This window comes from Gopherus flavomarginatus, chromosome 8 (genome assembly GCF_025201925.1).
Source record: "Gopherus flavomarginatus isolate rGopFla2 chromosome 8, rGopFla2.mat.asm, whole genome shotgun sequence".
Lineage (NCBI taxonomy): Eukaryota > Metazoa > Chordata > Testudines > Testudinidae > Gopherus > Gopherus flavomarginatus.
Genome location: NC_066624.1, coordinates 65,279,213 through 65,300,383, shown reverse-complemented (window position 1 = coordinate 65,300,383; position 21,171 = coordinate 65,279,213). Strand labels below are relative to the sequence as shown.

The 21,171-nt window shown below is 41.2% G+C and overlaps 1 protein-coding gene across 4 annotated transcripts in view; it reads left to right on the top strand.

The window, feature by feature from the left end:
* STAG1 (stromal antigen 1) overlaps positions 1-21,171 on the top strand; it is a 357,281-nt gene that overhangs the window by 288,975 nt on the left and 47,135 nt on the right. For all 4 annotated transcript variants that reach the window (XM_050965354.1, XM_050965355.1, XM_050965352.1 and 1 more), the window contains 3 exons: positions 4,487-4,661; positions 8,667-8,806; positions 18,479-18,580. In XM_050965354.1, the coding sequence (XP_050821311.1) occupies positions 4,487-4,661; positions 8,667-8,806; positions 18,479-18,580 (417 nt within the window). The remainder of the gene's footprint in view (positions 1-4,486; positions 4,662-8,666; positions 8,807-18,478; positions 18,581-21,171) is intronic.

Here is a 21,171-nt window from a genome sequence, read left to right as displayed (position 1 = left end):
ATTTCTTGGTTGACACAGTTACCAGATGTGCATGAGTCAACAAATGCTTCCAATCAGAGGTCAGGCATCATGGAATGCCAGAGGGGCGGGGAAGACAAGTGATGTGCTGGTTAGGGATTCTCACGATTCCAGCCAAGTGGCAGCGGAGTGGCTTACTGTGAAGTGGAGTGAAACACTGACCCAGCCCCGCCCCACCCCTACTTGAATTGGTTTCTGGCATTTCCCAGCCTGGAGGGGTTGTGGTTCTTGGCTGAGCACCATGCTGTAAAATGCTTGGATTCCTCGCAGTGCAAACAGAATCCTAGAGCCCAGCACTGGTACTTGATCGACCTGCATTACCTTGGGCTCCGTTAGATTACTCAGTTGCATATGATAGAGAGGTCCAATCCGATGAGGGTCAGGGGCTGCACTTTTTTACATGCCCTTGTTCCGTTAGCCAGTTATCAGTCCTAATGCACAGCTTGATCAGGGCCCCCTAAGGTATGGGGGGGTTCTGCCTGAGCTAATTCATCTTTAAAAAGATCATTGAGTTCTTGCTGGAAGTGATTTTGTTGCGCGGCTTCATCCCAGCAGGGATTGGCTGCCATGCATCGAAACGTGGCTGCATATCTGATGACAGGCTGGAACCCCTGTCAGAGAGCTGAGTGCAGCTTCTGCGGTGTGCTCTCTGTTAGGGTCATCAAAAATACTTAAGAAGGGGGTTCAACATCTCCAGTAGTGGGGAGGCCTAAACCAGGGCTTCTTTGGTAAGCAGGCTAATCACAAGTCCTGCTTAGGAACGGTCTGTGGGGTATGATAGCAGTCGCAGTACGAAGAGCAGGTGACATTAATTTGAAAAACCCCAGCATTGGGACAGTCTCCAATTAAATTGTCAGATGGAGGACCTTGGGCTCTCAGGTAGCAGGTGTGAGGGTCGGGAGCTCACAGGCACCATCCTGGCGTGTATACCTGAGCCTGAAGGACTGCATTCTGTTCTCAAAGTGTGACTCTCCCTACTTCTGGTCCTTGTGGACTGTTCAAACTGTAAGCTGCCAGGGTGTGAGCGGCCTTCTTATGGTGGAGTGGGATCTTATTTGGTGGTTGTGGTGGCAGTTTGGAATAGTGTTGAGCGTCCATCTTGGAGTCAGGTATCAGCAGAGAGGGAAGCCAGAATCAGGGTTGAGAAACCAAGCCAAGGGTGAGAACCAGAGTCAGGAGCAGGGCTGGGAGCCAAAGACTAGACTGGAGCTGCGGTGAAAGATGGAATAAGGGCTGGAGGCAGGAGCAGGGCACAAGCACAGCTGGGGGTGTGGTACGCACTGAGCTATTGCTCTACTGTTGCCACTTCAAGGCTCATGTCACAGGCCACAAGCTCTTCTGCCCAATCAGGAAGCATGGTCATTTGGCGAAGGCTCAGGGTGCTCAGCTGAGCTTGCTGGGTTGCCTAGTGATGAAGCTCGGAGCCAGCTGTGCCCCTGACACTAATAACTGAGGATAAGATTTAGTCATAGGTATTTTTAGTAAAAGTCATGGAGAGGTCACGAGAAATAAACAAAAACTTCACAGCCCGTGACCTCTCCATGACTTTTACTAAAAATACCCATGACTAAATCTCTGCTCCTGGGCCCCACTGCTCTGAGGGGCCCCTACTCCAGTGGTGGGGGCTGATTGCCCCTGGTGGCCCACTACTCCGAGGCCCCAGGGAACCGCTCTTCCAGTGACCCCTGTGACCGCTGCTGCTCGGGTGGTCCCTGTGGCCACCCTTGGAACTGATGCTGGGTGCTCTGTGCGGCCTCTGCTCTGGCCACGCCCGGGACCACTGCTGCTGTGGCACTCCCTGGGACCACTGCTCAGGTGCTCCCCGGGGCCAGCTGCTCAGGGACATTCCAGCAGCAGCCAGTGTGACTGGCCTCATGGCCACTCCAGCAGCTACTGGCTGTGGAGTGCCCAAGCAGCTGGCCCTAGGGTCAGCCACACTGGCTGCTGCAGCTGTAGAATTCACAGAGGTCGTGGAAAGTCACAGAATCCGTGACAGAATCACAGCCTTACTAATAACTAACCTCCCCTCCTTTTGTTCCAGGAAATCAGTGCCTAAAAAAGCAGTAAATGCATATATCATTGGCAAGTCGGCATATTAAAGAACACGTGAAGTTCAGTTTTGTTCTAGAATTGTCATCTTCTGCAGCCAACTTCAAACAATTTTTATCTAGAAGATTTATGACAATAGCATAGATATCTGTTACAAAGAATTATAACTGAGACTCAGGCTTACAGCAAGAATCAAGGATTTGCTTAGTTAGCAGTGTTTTTTTAATCCTTTTCCCAGACTAGTGCCTTAACTCATCCATTCCCTCATAATTTATTTCATTTTGGATGTCATTCTAGTTTTTCTATCTAATTTTTTTAGAGATAACTTACCCCTCTCATTATTTTAGTTTTTATGTAACTCTTTGAACCAATAGTGACAGGTTGGATCACAGAAACCCCTTTAGGACTGCCACCTGATGTCCCTAGATTACCTCTGAGCCTGTGTTCCCTGCCAGCTTGGGACTTCAGTACCTTGGCTTGTTTGAGCCAGGCACGCTTGCCTGCTGCAAACATAGATCCAAGTCTGAACCATGTTCCCCACAAGCTGCAGGCTTGACTGAAAACATCTTAAGAAGTGCTCCTGTCTCCAGTTGTCAGATGCCCAGCTCTTAATGGGGTCCAAACCCCAAATAAATCCATTTTACCCTGTATAAAGCTTATGCAGGGTAAACTCATAAATTGTTCTTCTTCTATAACACTGACAGATATACACAGCTGTTTGTCTCTCCCCCTCCCCTTCCCTGGTATTAATACTTAATCTGGGTTAATTAATAAGTAAAAAGTGATCTTATTAAATATAAAATGTGTTATTACTTGGAACCACTTAAATCCTAGACAGAACAAATAAATTACCAAGCAAAATAAAATAAGACATGCAAGTCTAAGCCTAGTACAGTAAAAACTAAATGCAGGTAAATCTCACCCTCAGAGATGTTCCAATAAGCCTCTTTTACAGAGTAGACTTCCTCCTAGTCTAGGTCCAGCAATCCCTCACACCCCTGTAGTTACTGTCATATATTCCAGTTTCTTTCAGACATCACCTTGGGTGAAGAGGCTATCTTTTGTGCCAGCTGAAGACCAAATGGAGGGGTTTTCAGGGGCATATATAGTCTCTCTTTTTTGAGTGGAAACCCTTCGCTCCCCCTCTGTACAATCCAGCTACTATATGGAGTTTTAGTGTCACATGGGCAAGTCACATGTCCATGCATGACTCCTTTTTCTACAGGAGGTTCCCAGGAAAGCTCATATGTGGATTGGTGTCTGTCAAGGTCCATTGTAGCTTAAATGTTTCTTGATTGGGCACTTACTGAGAATAGATTTTTCTCAAGAAGCTGACCAAATGCTTCACTGAGGCTGCTTAAAATCAAACAAGTACATAGCCGATATTAATAACTTTGAATACAAAAATGATACATGCATACAAATAAGATGAATATATTTAGTCGATCATAACCTTTGCAGAAATATGTTACATGGCATATCTAACACAAAACATATTGCAGTTATGTCATATTTACACTCATAAGCATAATCCTATAAAGCGTTATGGGGTGCAATGTCACACCAACGTACATTCTATCTTTTATCTCAGTTTTCCCTTGTTGCAGCATCTTAACTTTCGGGGGGCAGTGCAATCTGGTGGATAGAACTCTATACTGGAACTCAACTGACTTGGACTCAGGAGTCTGCCATTAGCTTGCTGGGTGACCCTGAGCAAGTGATTTCAACTCTGTGTACCGCAGTTTCCCCATCTGTAAAATAATACTTGCCTTTGTTGCAAACACTTTAAGAACTATGGATGAAAATCTAGGTATTATTATGGTTACTTCATTGTTGCATATTTTATTGAAATCCTCCAGGAGCTATAGAGTGTCAGAGTAGGGATCTGTCACAGTATGTATCTCTGCAGAAGAGATAATTACCTGCTGCCTACTCAGCCCTGCAAATGAGCATGTGCAACTTCCATGGATTTCAAGGAAAACTGGGCACTTTTGATCTTTTGTTCTTGTAAGATAAACAGCTGTGATAGATCTTCACTCACGAACCCACACACTTATCTTAGTGTTGGAAGTTTTGTTAACTCATTTTCCTTTTTCCAATTCTAATTTGTTTGTTTCAGTAATAAAGAACTGGCAGTTTGAGGTAGTGGGGGTCCACCTGATGCCACTGGAAAGGTGGCAAACAGTATTCTGTTAGAAGTCAAAGGTATAAAACTTAAGAGTTATAGAAGTTCTGTGTGATCTCCTTCAAAAAGCATGGACCCAAGAGTATCAAACTATCACAACTCTGCATTGTTACAGAAGGGCAATTACCAGTTAGTGATGGGAAAATGTCTAGAAATTATATAAACAGCATATTTATATTTTAAAATGATCTTGACCCTTATGGGTTAACTGAATGCAGTAACTTTGTGTTTCAGGCTTTCATGCTGCTCTGTGATCTCTTGATGATTTTTAGCCACCAGCTGATGACTGGAGGTAGAGAAGGTCTTCAACCTTTGGTGTTCAATCCAGACTCTGGGCTCCAGTCTGAACTTCTTAGCTTTGTGATGGATCATGTCTTCATTGACCAAGATGACGAGAACCAGAGCATGGGTATGTTTAGCCACCACGTTTTGTACTTGTCCTTTCTCACCTGACACACAAGACTGTCAGGAAAAAATTCAAATCTGTGCACCGAAATGTATCAAATGAAGTTCTTGGTTTTGCCTCTTGCTCTCTTTGGAGATAAATGTTGGTACACGATCAATAGTCCTGCACACCTTTACAACAGATAATGATGTTATAAAGTGAAATTTCATAGCGCATTTTCATTCAGAGGATGGGAGAGACTGTAAATGGCCATGGCATACATCTGTAATAGCATTCTTCCTTCATTGTTGTAATTTTTTTTAACGCATCTGTTCAAGACCAAATACTTTTCTGGAAGATGCACTTTAGTCAAACGTAAGTTATTAGGCTCAATCGAGGGTGAAATTTTATGGCTTTGAATTAAAGAAGGTCAGATTAGATGGTCCTTTCTTGGCTATAAACTCAATAAGTCTGTGAAAAAGTGGTCCCTTCCCTAAATAGTTCACAGGCTGAGTACAGGGTGAGAGATAACAGGTGGTGCAAGAAGCAGCTAGCAAGGAGAGCAGAAGGTGAGACGATTACAGTTAGTGTCATAAACAGCAGTTACAGCACATCAGATCCTCAGCATTGAATGTTTCGCAGGCATCACGACAGGGGTGAATTTTGAGAGAGGATTTTAAGATGAATCTGTCCTTCTTTCCTGTCTGTCTATGTTCCTTTCTTCCTGTGGAAGGAACAAAGCATTTCCTTTAACTGTGAAAGAGGACAGATCAGTAGTGTTGCTTTTCAGCATCCAGATGTCATGTTCTAGTTAACAACTGTTGTTTGAACAGTACTTTGAAGTGCTATACTATAGCTGAATATTATTTACTTGTTCTAATCCTAATACCAATTTTGCTCTTCCTAACATCTGTGCTATGTAGTATTCACTTTCAGAAAAACTTCATTAAAATGTAGCTAATACTTCTGCCTCACAACCATGCCTTCTGCTCTCTGTATTTCTTTTCAGATATGAAGATACCTGATCTGTGTATGAAACATAAGGAGAGAGTGATCTCCTACCATAGTAAAGGAGCAGATTGTTGTGCAAAAATATCAGGAGACAGATCCTGAATTTGACAATCCTACATTTGCTGATGAAAATGTGAGGGTGACTTCTGCATCCTCTCCATCTGAAAATTCTGTTGCTTTTCATGAGTTAATGGAATGAATGGCAACTATTCGCGAATTACTAACCACCTCAATAGCGGAGAATTCATGCCCAGTCTTTGACATCCTTGGTCTTTGCCCTTCTGATAGAGTTTCACTGCTTGTGTTAGATGGTTTTCTACAACTTGCAAAATTTAATCTGGTCAAGTACAGATTATGTTCAGGTGATGTCTAAAAAGGCAGACAAATAATTCCACATGCTCCAAGACAATTTCTCATATTTCCCCACACATCTAGCCATGAAGTCTTTGGTTGTAGAGGTGACTGTACAAAGATCTAAAAATGGACAGGTGCATACTATTCCTTCAAATAAGTCTGGATTTACTGGGGAGAAAAGTCTCTCTTCCTCTCTTTTAAGTTTAAGGGTGGTGAATTACCAAGCTATAGTGACACTCTACCAATATAATCTTAGGGAAAAAATGTCAGTGTTCACCAAATCTCTCCAAGATAAACAGAGAAAACTCACATATGCCATCATTATGGAGGGACATTATGTTGTGAAACGTGCCCTGAGAGCATTGTTTGATTCTTCAGGTTCTGCAGTTAGAATTGTAACTTCCGCAGTTTCCATTGGAAGGTATGTTTGGCTTAGATCTTCAGGCTTTCTCTGAAACGAACTCCAGCGTTGATGATCTCCGCTTTAGGGAAAAGGATTGTTCAGTTCTAGAACAGAAGAGTTTCTGGAAAAATGAAAGAGCAGGTACAGCACTAGACTCTTGGGCATTTATTAGCAGTCCAGGGAGAGTCCTAGAATATCAGTTTTCAGGTACCAACAACCCAGAATTCATCATCTTCCTCTTCCTCATACATTACCTAAAGGAGACAATATTATCATGAACAATATCATCATCAACAGTCTTCTCAGCAAAAGAAATGGAGCTTTAAACCACAAACCAAACCACAAACAGGAGGCGAACCAATTATCTTCACAATCTACTGTGCCAGGCCTTAGGTCCCAAGTTTGACATAATGCCTGAGAGTTGTGATCCAATTTTAATCTAGTCTCATTCCTTTTGGAGACCATCTGCATCTAATTTCTAAACATCTATTACCACAGACAAGTAATTTTAGAAATTATTCACAAGTATCCAATAGAATTCAAAATTATTCCTCCTCTCAATCGCATCCTCCAATTCCTATCCAGGGATCCCTTTCAGAAGACCATGTTGAGATCAGAGGTTCTGCCCTTCTTGCTCTTCTCAAGTACTCCAGCTGAGGCCTCACCGGTGCCAACGAATGTGGGACAGTTACCTCCCGTGACTTCACACTCCTGTTAATACACCCCAGAATGATACTAGTCTTTTTTGCAACTACATCACATTGTTGACTCGTATTCAATTTGTGATCCACTAGAAACTCCAGATCCTTTTCAGCAGTACTTCCACATAGCCAGTTATTCTCCATTTTGTAATTGTGCATTTAATTTTTTCTTCCAATACGTAGTACTTTGCACTTGTCTTTATTGAATTTCATTTTGTTGAATTCAGACCAATTCTCCAATTTCTCAAGGTTGTTTTGAATTCTAATCCTGGCCTCCAAAGTGCTTACAACCCCTCCCAGCATGTTGCCATCTGAAATTATGTAAGGATATTCTCCATTCCATTATCCAAGTCATTAATGAAAATATTGAATAATACTGGACTCAGGACTAACTCCCGCAGGCCCCACTAGATACATCTTCCCAGTTTCACAATGAATTATTGATAACTACTTTTTAAATATGGTCCTTCAGCCAGTCATGCACCTACCTTATAATAATTTCATCTAGACCACATTTCCCTAGTTTGCTTATGAGTATGTCATGTGGGACTGAGTCAAAAGCCTTACTAAAATCAAGATATCTCACATCTAATCCTTTAAGGTCACCATTTTTTATACTTACCTGTGGACTTTTCTCACCTACCCCTTTTGAACCTAGGTTAAACACCTCCTTGCTAGATTGGCAAGCTTAGGTAGCAGTACTGCCTCTGCAAAGCAACTCTGACCCTTCAAGCCTTCTCTTCTTCAGGGCACAACTGCAACTTGAGCTGGAGGCAGAGGGAATTAGGGGAACATTGGTGGGATCCTGTTCATACCCTTGGCCCAGAGCAACCAGGGCTTGAGGGACATGCACATGTCCGTGCCCATCACTACTGTTTGAAAAGGTTCTGTCCCCAAGTAGCTGTTCAGTAGAGGCAATATAGTTAGAGAACAGGTGTTACAAAAGGTAAATGCTCCCCTTTTATATACCAATTGTGTTTTTTAATCTGGTAGAATTCACTCTACGGTGAAGTGATCACTGTTCTCAATATTTGCATCTAATGTACTTTTTTACCAAATTGGTGGAAGCTCATTTACTATGTTGTGTCCTGTTATTTTCACGTTTGATTATTATATCTTGTTGTTTTCATTCACAGAGGGTGTGATTATGTTGCATTTTATGTTAATGTTTCTCACAATCAGGTGACATTTATCTTCTATTATTAGTTGCTATTTTGGGGTGCCAGGAATGTCAAATCAAAGCATGTCCTAGAAGTTTTCTTGCAAAAATAATTCTGCAATATGATTGTTATTTTTGATTGTTCATATGTGAAATGCATAGGTTCAATGCAACCAGATTAAAGAAGCAACTGCGAATTGTTCTCTTGCCAAGATTGTTAACAAAAAAACAGCTTGAGTTTCACTCTTTTTGGTTTTAGTTTCTCCTGAAAGTACGCTAGATATATTTTTGGCGAGTTTAATTTTACAAAAACTGTTGATTTTATTAAACAAAAATAATAGGGTTTTGTGTTCCCTTAGAAAACAGCAGATGTTAATAAATATTTTATTTACTGTATTTAGAGGGAGATGAAGAAGATGAAGCTAACAAAATAGAGGCTTTACATAAAAGAAGGAACCTTCTGGCAGCCTTTAGCAAACTTATTATCTATGATATTGTAGACATGCATGCAGCAGCAGATATCTTCAAACACTATATGAAGGTATGATTCTATATTTTTATCTTCTCCTCCTCCTAAATGAGCACAGAAATTGTAGCTGGAAAAGTCTTAAAATATTAGGCCATTCTGTTCCTCTCTCTGCCAATGCTGTTTTCTTTCCTGTTGCGTATTCTTGAGTGCTGTCTCCTGTCTGATTTTAATTGATTACTGAGATGCAAAAAGCTCTGTGATCAGGTTGCAGCAAATATATTTTTGAAATCATAGAGCCAGGTGGTTAACTTCCGCTTGTTTTACTGCGTAATTTTCCCTAAGGTTTAAAGGGCCCTAAGTGCTTCCTAATATTATATATTGTATGGACTTTTATGAAAGCCTGACTGTTATGGGAGCAGGAGTAATAAATTTTAAAAAAAAATCCTTAAAACTAGAGAGATTAAATATGCAAATGAAGCAGTGCATATTTATGAAATAGGCCAGTTGAATCATTTCACTTCCTTCATTTGTTATGATTTTGGGGTTTTATTTACAGCTTCCTTCACTTCCCCTGTAGATCAGATTGATATTTTTAACTAATTTCGCATTCCGACTTTGTGGGCATCTAGTAAAGTGTTCTAAAACAATTCACAATTGTGATTCACATATATATATATATATATATAGTTTAAAAAAAAAAACTTATCTGGACTCTTGTTCTGTTTCCACACTAAAAATATAATCAGGTCATGATACTTAAGATACCCAAGCTACCATTAATTTTCAGTTCTGTGATTAGTTCCTTTTTATCTATCAAGACTAAATCTAATATAGAATTCCCCCATGTTGGTTGAAATACTTTTTAAAATAGGAAATAGGCATCTATCACATGTAGAAATTGCAAGGAAGTTTTAATACGAGCAGCATGAGATCTTCAGAGTGTGTTAATCAGATTGAAGTCCCCCATAATGATGCAGCTTTTTTCTCTATGCATTATAGATAGGTGCATAAGGAGCCAGTTATCCTGTTCCCTAGAGTGATTTGGTGTTCAACACTGATACCCCATCTTGTGCTTTATGTTAGAGCATCAATCGATAAGTGTGCAAGATAGATTTCAGAGTAGCAGCCTTGCTAGTCTGTATCCGCAAAAAGAACAGGAGTACTTGTGGCACCTTAGAGACTAACAAATTTATTTCAGCATGAGCTTTCGTGAGCTACAGCTCACTTCTTCGGACGCATCCGAAGAAGTGAGCTGTAGCTCACGAAAGCTCATGCTGAAATAAATTTGTTAGTCTCTAAGGTGCCACAAGTACTCCTGTTCTTTATGCAAGATAATTTTCTTCTGAATTATCAGTGACTTGGAAACAGGAAATGCCATTTTTAACAGAGTGCTACTTCCCCCTCCTTTTTTGCTCACTCAATCCTTCCTAAATAAAATATAACCAGTGATTTTAACATTCCAATCATACAAGTCTTCCTATCAGATTTCTGTAATACTGACCAGGTTGAATTTACGCTAATAAATAAGCAATTCCAGTTCCTCTTGTTTGTTATCTGGGCTCCTAGACAATTAAAGAATTACCCTCCCCTTTTGTTATTAGTTTACCGCACGGGTGACTACTTTAGCCAGCCTGTCCCTGAGAAGACTCAGTCCCCTTCTACTGATGTAAAGGCCATCCAAACGATTTCACCCCACAGAAAACCAAAACCCTCCACCACTTACCTGCTCAGTGGTTCTCTTCCAGAACCTTTTGCCTTCTATCTTTCTTCAGTCATGGGACAGGAGGGATCTCAAAGAAGATTACTTGGACATTATTCTTCTTCAGCACACGTCCAAAGTCCCTGAAGTCATAAACTATCTGTGAGATATCCCACAAGGCAGTGTTATTAGTGCTGATAAGAACCATCACCAGTGGATCCTCACTTGTGAACTTCAGAAGTCTGTTTAATCGCAGAGTGACATCTCATGTCTTGGCTATGAGAAGACAGCACACTGTCCTGCTGTCTGCTTTCGATTCTTCAGTAGTGAATCCCCAGCAAAGATTGTCTGTTCTCCACGGACAGCTGGAGAACTCTGTTGTGTGCAACTTTGCTTTTCTTACAGGTTGGGCCAACCTACCATCTATAAGTGTACCCAAATGTTATGCTTTGTACCAAATGGCTCTGGAGAGGTAACTTCCCCACGGTTTTCATATTGAGGACCTAGTATCAATTGGAATCTTCTTGCTGTGTGGAATTCCTCCTGGTCCTCTTATCTCTGGTGGCCACAATGTACCTGTCCTCATCTGTCTTCAGCTTTGAAGAATGCTGCCCTAACACCTTGCCCCGAGTTACGAACTGCGAGAGGTCCTATCTGATTTCCTCTTTTTCTAACTCTTTAGTGACCAGCTCCCTTCTTCCTTGAACGTAGGGTACTGATGTCTCCCAAACCTGGCTGTCTAGGAACTCCTCAGCATCTCTAATTCTCTACTTGCCTCTTCAATCCAAGAATCTTTTCCTCCAGCACAGCCACCAGCTTGCACTTTTTGCACATGAAGTCCTTTCTGGCTTCAGGCAGGAAAGAAAACATGGCACATTCATTGTAGGTCACCACCACTTTTCCATTGCTGACCATCTTGAAGCTGTGTGTAGACCTAATTCTGGAAGGAAAACCTCTCACATTCCCTGTCTATACTCCCTCTGAAACTTTTCTGTTAGCTGCCTGTGTTCATGGCATTTGAGTTTGCCTAACAAGTGACTTTTTATATCAATAGCATAAATCCTATTTCAGATGCTCCTAAGTCATTTTAGGAACCTGAATCCTACTGAAAGACACTTCGGCACTTTTGAGAATTTTATGCTTTAGAGTCTAACTTGAGGCCCTATTTTTGAAAAAAATTGACCTATGTCTGTGTCAGGCTATTTGGGATGGCTCACAAATGTGAGTATGAACCTCAGGGCAGACTGTTACTAATCAGATCACAAACCGCAAACTGGTTGCGAGTTCTGTGCTTAGATTTCTTCAAGTATCAAGTGTGAACTTCTCAAGCATTATACCTATGGCCCTACCAAATTACCAAATTCATGGTCCATTTTGGCCAATTTCAGGGTCATAGGATGTTAAAAATCATACATTTAATGATTTCAGATATTTAAATCTGATATTTCACACTATTGTAACTGTAGGAGTCCTGACCCAACTCTGAAGGCATCAGCGCAGAAGGAAGGGTGGCATAGTATGGTATCGCAGCGCTGCTGCTGGTAGGGTGCCGCCTTGAGTGCTGGGCACCTGGTCAGCTGCCACCACTCTCTGGCCACCCAGCCCTGCAGGCAGCGCAGAAGTAAGGGTGGCAATACCGTGATCTCCTACAATAACCATGCGACACACACACACACCACTGATCCATTTTTGGGTTGGGACCCTCAGTTTGAGAAATGCTGGTCTCCCCCTGTGAAATCTGTATAGTATAGGGTAAAAGTACACAAAAGACCAGATTTCATGGTTCATGACACATTTTTCACGGCAGGGATTTTTATTCCCTTCTCTCAGAATTCAAGTTGTGATGGGACATGTCTACCTGCACATCTCTCTTCAGGGGCATAGGGCAGGGGGAGCAATCAACAAAGTCTTTTGGCCACTGATGTTCCACCATGGTGTCTATAGGCCTTCTTTTATTGGGCAGGAAATGATACCTTTTGTGGTAAACTGGTATATCACACTTGGTCATGTTTCTCTCCTGACTCTGGAGGTTTCCAGTTTCAGAGCAAACACTTTTATATTTACCAAACAGACACTTAAATATTACCTTATAACATGAGATACAGATATTAAAAGCGAGATTAATGCATTCAGCAACTCGCAAACATTTCATATAGCCGAAACGCTAAATGCATTTCTATAAATTGTATACTTATTTTAACAATACTAACACAGAGATGAGCCGTACTAGTTTCCAGCTAAGCATTTGTCAGTGTTCAGTGAGACCTAAGGGCATTAGCATGAGCTGGCACCTGGTCTGGCAGAGTCGTAGTCTGGCCTTAGAGTGGGTGAATCAGGAGCCTTTTCTCGCTCTTGCCCATTTATGTTTTTCATCAGATGTGATGTACTTCAGAAATGTGTCTTCCTCTGGGTTCTCTTTCCCTTTCTTATTAACTAGGAATGTGTATTCCTAGGTTTTGTCCTAATTCCCAGAATCTTATGCAGACACCAGTGTCACGGAGTCTCCAGGCGATGCTCTGGAACTGCTCTCCACAAAGCCAGTCAGAACTTTGAGGAGCCAACTTTCCCTTGGAGCAGACTGATTTCAGGGCAAGAAGCTCATATGGCTTCACCTCCTGGGTCTCTCCTTGGAGCATTCAGCATCCTCTGCCCCTCCGTGCACTTCCCACAGCGAGTCCGCCCCGGTGGGATCCTGGGGAAGCCACAGGGTCCTGCACCCCCACTTTGCAGTCAGACGTGACTCTCAGCCAGCCAGTAAAACAGAGGTTTATTAAGATGACAGGAACACAGTCCAAAACAGGTCTTGCTAGTACAGACAACAAGACCCCCTTTAGTTAGGTCCATCTGGGGCCCCTAGAGAGGTCACAGCCCCGTTGGGAGGCCCAAACACTCCCCTCCATTTTTCAGCCTGCTTCCAGAAAACTCCCAAACCCCCTCCAGCCCCTCCTCTCTGGGCTTTGTCCCTTTCCCAGGCCAGGAGGTCACCTGATCTTTGTTCTCTCACACCTTTAACATCCTGCTGAAAGGGGGGAAGGGCCTGGCCATTAGTTGCCATGGAGACTTCGTCACAACTGGCATTCCATATATGTAGATAGATCCCTAAAATTCTATCCAAGAAAGATTGAGACAGGGAAAATTTCAACAGCTGTTCTTATGGTGTCGGAGCCCTAAGAAAATTTATCAGCAGTGGCTTGGTTCAGTTTAAATATAAAACAAGTTTATTAATAAAATAAGATGAGGATTTTCATTGAATTCAAGTCTAAAAGGATATAATTAGAAATGGCTGAAAGCAAACAAAAGTGGAAAAATGCTTTCTAATGGCTAAGACTAAATACACCAAGCTACACCCTCTGTTCACGATAGTTTCCTTACCAATCTGCCTTCCAGCAAGTTGGCTGTCAACCCTTCTGGTCAGGATCTTCAAAGTGCTTGATTCCTTTGTCTTTGTAGGTGAAAGATAACTTTGTACCTCTCTTTTATAGTACAGTGAACATTTGAAATGGATTCTTCTGAAGGTTACCGCCCCACCCCCACCCCCACCCCAAAGTAAAGTTAATTCAAGCTGTGGCACGTTTCTTCCCCTGCTGCTGTTTGCTAAAATGTAAATTGATCTGTTTCCTGCAATCTCCTCCCCCTGGCATGATGCTGAGTGGTTCTCTCCTCCTCTTGTTGCCTTGATGAGTCTGTTTACCTTTCATACAAATTGCATTCCCACTGTTTCTTAATGTACCCTGGAAATATCTTAAAGGAATGTAGTTCTGCCACCTTGATCTATGATGAGGCAACTTCACCACAGCCTGTCAAATACACTTTAAGAATGTAATTCCCAATACGTTTGTAATTTTGAATTTCTCCTCCATGCATACACCAGGCAATAACATTAATGATCAGTATGTTGTCACTTTCTATTGATATCTTAACCTGTATCTAAAAAGATGTCATGTATGACATTAGTGAGTGGGTACAGTGAACTGGTCAGTCCCTTTGAAACTCACTACCACTTACCAGTGAGCCCTCTGCCTTCTTACATTGGGATGCTGTTAGGGTCACACCTGTCTGATACTGTACCCAATGATAAAATTCATTCTATGTGGAGATTTTCACAGTGGCCACATCGGGCTTTGCATATCTTCTCAAAGCAGTACAGATATAGTTTGTTGCCTCCTTGGATGCAGTTTTTGGCAAGTATGTCCTAAAGGAGATTGTTCATATAAATAGTTCTTTAAGAGATGCTATAACACAAGCTAGGGGAGTGATTCCTCTGCTCATGTACGCATACTCGTAACTAGCTCTCATCAAGCTGGCATGAGTATAAATAACAGTGTAGACATGGTAGCGCTGGTAGTGGCAGTGGAGGCATGGCTGAGCCACGCCAAGTGCAAACCCAGCTGGGTATGAGGTCATATGAGGGATACCTAGTGACTTCTAGATGGTTCAGTAGTGCCTGCAGTTTCCAGCTACTGGATCTTCCATTCTCCTACTCTGTGAACATGTGGCGTGGTGATTGTTTCATAGGCCTGGCATGACCTGTATTGATCTCATGCTTGTCTGATCTACATAATAGAATATATAGAACATAGAATATTCTGTGGACAAAATATTCTAATCTGACACTAATTGCCAGTAAGTCACCTTTTGACTTTATGTTAATTGGGCTCTTGCACAGTGACAAATCTCTAATACACCTGTCACAATCCTAGGCTCTCTGCTCTTGAATGGAATCCCACCTTCCCGTATCAGACCCTAATTAGATCAAACCAACATGGAACATCTTACTTTGTTATCACAACTAGATAATCTCTCTGCAGGTCAAGTAGCTGTAAGAAACCATTAGAGAAATGCCACATCCAGGACTATAGGGGCTATTAGTCACTTGGAACCCAAACTGAACCAAGTCTTAATAAATAATTTCAAAAAGTTTTATCAGAAGACTGGCATTTCTACAGAAAAAGCCAGACTTCATCATCATCCAATATAGTTCAAGAAAGAGGGTACAGGACTCCATCCACGTAATAAACTAAATTCTGTGTTAATTATTACTCATTAAGAGCAAATAACCAAAAAGATAGATCAGAATGGAGTACAGTTACATAGTTCATACATCACACTACAAAACCAATCCAGAAGCAGATTATGGGGGATTTCACCTTTCATTCAGTTACAGGCACTCATTTGTCATTTACAGAAAGAAAAAGAAATTTAGACAAAAGTTTCTTAACTTAATTTTTAATATATTACTTGAGTAATGCATTATTTAGCAATTACTATGGAAGTCACATTTTATAGTATAAGAGTTAAAGCATAAAAATGTCTCTTTTCTCCTGCAAATGGGTTTTTAGGTTGAAATTTTAGAATCTTTTGACTACATTGATGTCAGTAGGAGTTTTGCTATTGACTGCTGTGGGGGATTTCACCTTAAATGTCTTAAAATATTCTTAGGAGGTTAAGCTGTAAAACCTTAGATATTATTCCAGTGAGGTTTTTATAGCTGAGGTTTGGGGTAATACTCAATTTAGTTGTGGTCAGACTGCAGATGTAGGAAGGGCTGCTCCCTTACGTGTGGCTCAGTTTGGTGGTTCTCCCACATAACTGGTCTCAAGTAGTAGATGCATGGCTTTCTTCCTCTTGGATTCCATCCTTGGACTCTACATGAACTGATGGGTGTGAAAGGTGCAGAGATGCCTTTCTCGGGAGTGTGCGGGGAGTTCTGCCTCTTGGTAGAATGATGAATTGTCAGTCCTCAACTCATGCTGAAAAGTTCTAGGAAGAACTTTTTAACTTCCAGCCTCATTTTCACCCTGTGTTCTTTTATAGTTGCATACCAGCTAGTCTTACTTCCATTTTACCTGTTACTTTCACACCAACATAGGCTGGGGCATCTCCAATTTCCCAACTATAACTTTTGACAAGGCTCTACCAACTACAAGAATCACCTACCCCATTCATGCTTCAGTTGTCCACAGACCAGACCCAGTTACTTCCTCCTTTTGCCTGTGACGAAGTTGGACAGTAGGCCCAGAGATGACCCAGTGTTGTTTAACACTTTACATGAAATATTTCCAGTGCCACAGCCTCCATAGTTGGTCACTGTGGTAGTGTAGGTAAACAAGGTAGCCAATAAAGGCCCTGTGATGGAGTATATAAACCTTACACTGGGATAGAAGAGGAGTTAAGAAACAGTTTTGGGGCTCAAGTGGCCCCACCGCACCTGCAAGGCTGCTCCAGCTCAAGGAGGAGCTTAAAAAAGAACCAGACAGCAAAGAAAGGGAGAGGATAGCAGGGAAGGATAGCCTTATTCTGAGAACTCCTGAGTGAGGGTATAACAGGAGTCCTTGCTGCAGGAAAAGGGGGTCCACAAGTGGCAGTAGCTACCTTAGGCACCAGAATAGGGAATAGCTTGTCCTTAAGGATTAAGAAATACTTCTCTCTATCCTGTGTTGGATTGTTTGGGAGACTAGTGAAGGTGGTATAAATTCCTTGAGATAAGGTGAATAAAGACACCGTAAGCCCTGCAGTAAGTGTGTGAGGTCTTCAGGGATTCCGAGTTGGTCCAGAAACTCCTTTTGGGGAGATGTTAGCTTTTGTTACCCCAGAAAGGCATGGACATCAAGTGTGACCTGGTCAGAGGACTGAGTTACTATCTGTCAGAAGGGAAACCAACACAAATGTCAGAGCACCCACCACAGTGGAAGCTAAAGACGGGGGACAGTTGTGACCCAGGGACCTGACCACTTTGTGATACCACTGGTAAAGCCAGCCCTGTCACAAGCTCACATTTGTATTGTGTGGCCCAGAACCATACTTTGATGCTCCTTCGCACTGGTGTTCAGTGGCTGCTGGTGACTTGCTTGCCTGTCTTCACAAATACTTGATGATACCCTGCCTGCCCTATGTGCCCTCAGAGGTATTAGTCAGAGTCACCATCTGATGAGGTGTCCTACTTAACCTGGAAATTCCTCCCACTGCCTTGGTTCCCCTTCTACTGTTGCCTCAAATGTAAACTTCTTGTCACCACTTGAAAGCTCTAGATAACACCGCCCCCGCTTGCATATCCTCCTTTGTCAGGCAGTACATTGATCCCTGTCCATTCCTCTCTAGCAGCATTCCCAGCCTTGTGCGCCTGTTGGTCAACATCTCACAATCACCTCTGTTTCTTCTATTAGCTTGGCCACCATGCCTGGAATGACCTTTCAGAGCTCATTTGCATAGCCCCAAGCCTGCCCATATTTAAATCTCTCTTAAAGATCCAGTTCTGCTCTGCTACTCTGAATCAAGGTGACTTTTATATCAATTGTATATGATTTGTCTATTTTTGTTCATGTTCCTGTTACCCTATTCTGCTTGCCTCTTCATAGATTGTGAGCTCCTTAGAGCGAAAACCATCTTTCGGAGTGTTTGGAAAGCACACAGTATGCCCAATGTAAATAAATGATAAATAGTAACAGTAATAATGGGAGAAAAGTAGCCCAACCACCCAATCTACAAGGGTTTGTTGAAGTTTGTTTATAATAGAGATATCATGCCATCCTTTAGCTCCTTATCTTAAAATATAAAATAATTTCTATTATTTCTGTTGATACTTCATTCTTTGGCTACATGTGTAATCAATTTTGGGCTGCCTAATATACTCCTATTTTACTTTCTAAGAGTGAGATCTCTTAAAACCTAATTTTTAAGGAAAGAACTCTGACTTTCCTGTAGTACTTTTTCTTTGAATTTGACGATCACCTTCAAACTACCTTCCAAGCAGAGTAGATAATATTTTTGATTTATATTTTTCATTCAATTTTTTAAAAAAGAACTGACAGTTAAAGCATTTGCTGACCTCGTCACTGGGTAGGTGGGTCCCAGCCACTGATGAGTCTGAATTTACGTATCAGGTCATTGCATATTTGTCACATGGATTCAGGAGCAGGGCTTTATTGAAACTACTGCCTTCTCAAAACAGGAATTACAAGTGAACCATTTTTATTATGAAAAGCATGAAAGTTATGCTAAATAATAAATTCTGCCTTTAAAAGTTTATTTTTCCCCTTTTCTCACAGTACTACAATGACTATGGCGATATTATTAAGGAAACATTGAGTAAAACAAGGCAAATTGATAAAATCCAATGTGCGAAGACACTGATTCTCAGTTTACAGCAGGTAAGCATATTAGTTTTTATGATAGTATAATCCCTCGTTCCAAAAAATCCCTGTGCATGGCTTTGTCTAGTGCCCTGTACTCCCAATCAAAGGCCAGTCTAGTGCCAAAAGGAGCTGATTTTCAGTGGCACTCACACTGCCCAGGTTCTGGCCACCGGTCTGAGCGGCTCTGCCTTTTAATTTAATCTTAAATGAAGCTTCTTAAACATTTTGAAAACATTATTTACTTTACATACAACAATAGTTTAGTTATATATTATAGACGTATAGAAAGAGACCTTCTAAAAATGTTAAAACGTATTACCGGCACACAAAACCTTAAATTAGAGTCAATAAATGAAGACTCTACTTCTGAAAGGTTGCCGACCCCTGGACTAGGTCATCTGAATGGTCTCTCCTGGCCTTAAACTCTATGTAACCTAATATAGGTTCTTTTACATCCCACGTGAAGTCATGCCAGCCTCTTCTTGCTTTTAGTATTACTTATGTATTTTTCAGATTGACTATTGGATGCTCCAGCTTTTTACATTCTTGAGTTAATTTGGGGCTTCCTTTCCTTTCACCAATGATTATAAAATGTCCAGTTCAACCTCACTGAAGCCAGTGGGTGTTTTTCCATTAACTTGAATGGAAGTTGGAGGGGACTATGGATTTTCCCCCCATCCATATCTTCTTTTTGGAAATTTGATATTTCTCTCATGCTACCCTCCAAGAACCTACTTTTTAGTATGTTGAGTTCAGGAGTTTATGGCCACTGATGGCAACTTTCCTGGCTATCCTCATATTCTCAAGCAAGTCCTCCCTTGTTGGTTAAAAAGTAGGTTGAGAATGACTTCTCCTCTGGTTGGATTATCTATGATATGTTCACGAAGATGTAAATGTATTCTTGTAATGTTTTAACCTGATAATCCATGTTTAGCTGTGTGGAGATTGTTTCATCTTAGTTAGTTAAAGTTCTACCGATTACAGTATCCTTTGGTTTAAAACTCCTCATTGATTGGGTCCTGTGTAGTGATTTTACTTCGTTGCTTATTTGTCATATCCTTAGTCATGTTTTGGGGATGTTATTTTTATTACCAAGTTGCAGATTGCTGGGTTTTTTTAAATTCTTTGACAAATATTGAATGAAATATCTAGGAAATTGTTCCTGTATTGAGGTAATCTCATCTAGGATCTAAGGTAAATAGCAAATTTTTAAGGGTGCCCAAGGTATATGGATTGTATCTATCAATATTAACATTAGAGATGTGAAAAAAATCCAACTGCATTTCATTCATGTGCCCTTAGTCATATTTTCCATCGTTGAGATCGTGTGTATTTCTAATACTACCCTCTTGCATATGTGGAAATAATGTGCTTAAGAATCTTCTCTCATTATAGAAGTCATTCCAGTGCTCCTGAAACCCACAAATGCCCTCTCTGGATTGTTGGCTTACCATGCAGTTTGTTTCCAGTATCCATCCTAGCCTTAGCACTTCTTTAGTCTCTTAAATTCACTACTGTGCAGGTGGTCTGTTTTGGAAAGAGGTTCTTTCTCCACCTATTTCAAAGGCAAAAGTGAGGCTGGGGCTGGCCATCTACACAGCAGTGAATTTCACTCTCTGAGATTATCATCAGTGTCATTGATCCAAGATTGGTAATAGCTGAACTACGTAAGAATGGATGTATTAAGTCAGACTAATGGTCCATTTAGCCCTGTATCCTGTCTTTCGACAGTGGCCAGAGCCAGATGCTTCAGAAGGAATGAACAGAACAGGGCAATTAGTGATCCATCCCCTGTCATCTAGTCCCAGCTTCTGACAGTCAGAGGTTTAGGAACACCCAGAGCATGGGGTTGCATCCCTGACTATCTTGGATGATAATCATTGATGAACCTATCTTCCATGAACTTATCTAATTCTTTTCTGAACCCAGTTATACTTTGACTTCATAACATCTCCTGACAATGATTTCCAGAGGTTGACTGTGTGTTGTATGAAGATACACTTCCTCATCTGTTTTTTTAAACCTGCTGCCTATTAATTTCATTGGGTGACCTCTGTTTTTTTTGTTATGGAGGGAGTAAATAGCTCTTCTCTTCACTTTTTCCACACCATTTATGATTTTATAGACCTCTATCATATCCCCCCTTAGTCATCTCTTTTCTAAGATGAACAATTCCAGTCTTTTTAGTCTCTCATTATATAAGTTGCTCCATACCTCTGATCATTTTTGTTGCCCTTCTCTTTACCTTTTCCAAGCCTAATGAACCATTTTCTGAGATGGGGTGACCAGAACTGCATGCAGTATTTAGCGTGAGAGCATACCATGGATTTATACAGTGGCATTAAATTTAATATCCTTTTCCTAATGGTTCCTGACATTATTAGCTTTTTTGACTGCTGCTGTACAATAAGCAGATATTTACAGAGAGCTATCCACAATGACTCAAGATATCTTCCTTGATTGGTAACAGCTAATTTGGAATCAGAATAAATAAAAATAATCAGTTTTCTTCAGAATAACCTCTGCTCTACTCATCATATCTCTTACCAGGACCTTGCATGCAATATACTTTCTTTTTGCTTTTATGTGGATTACAAATGGCCTTG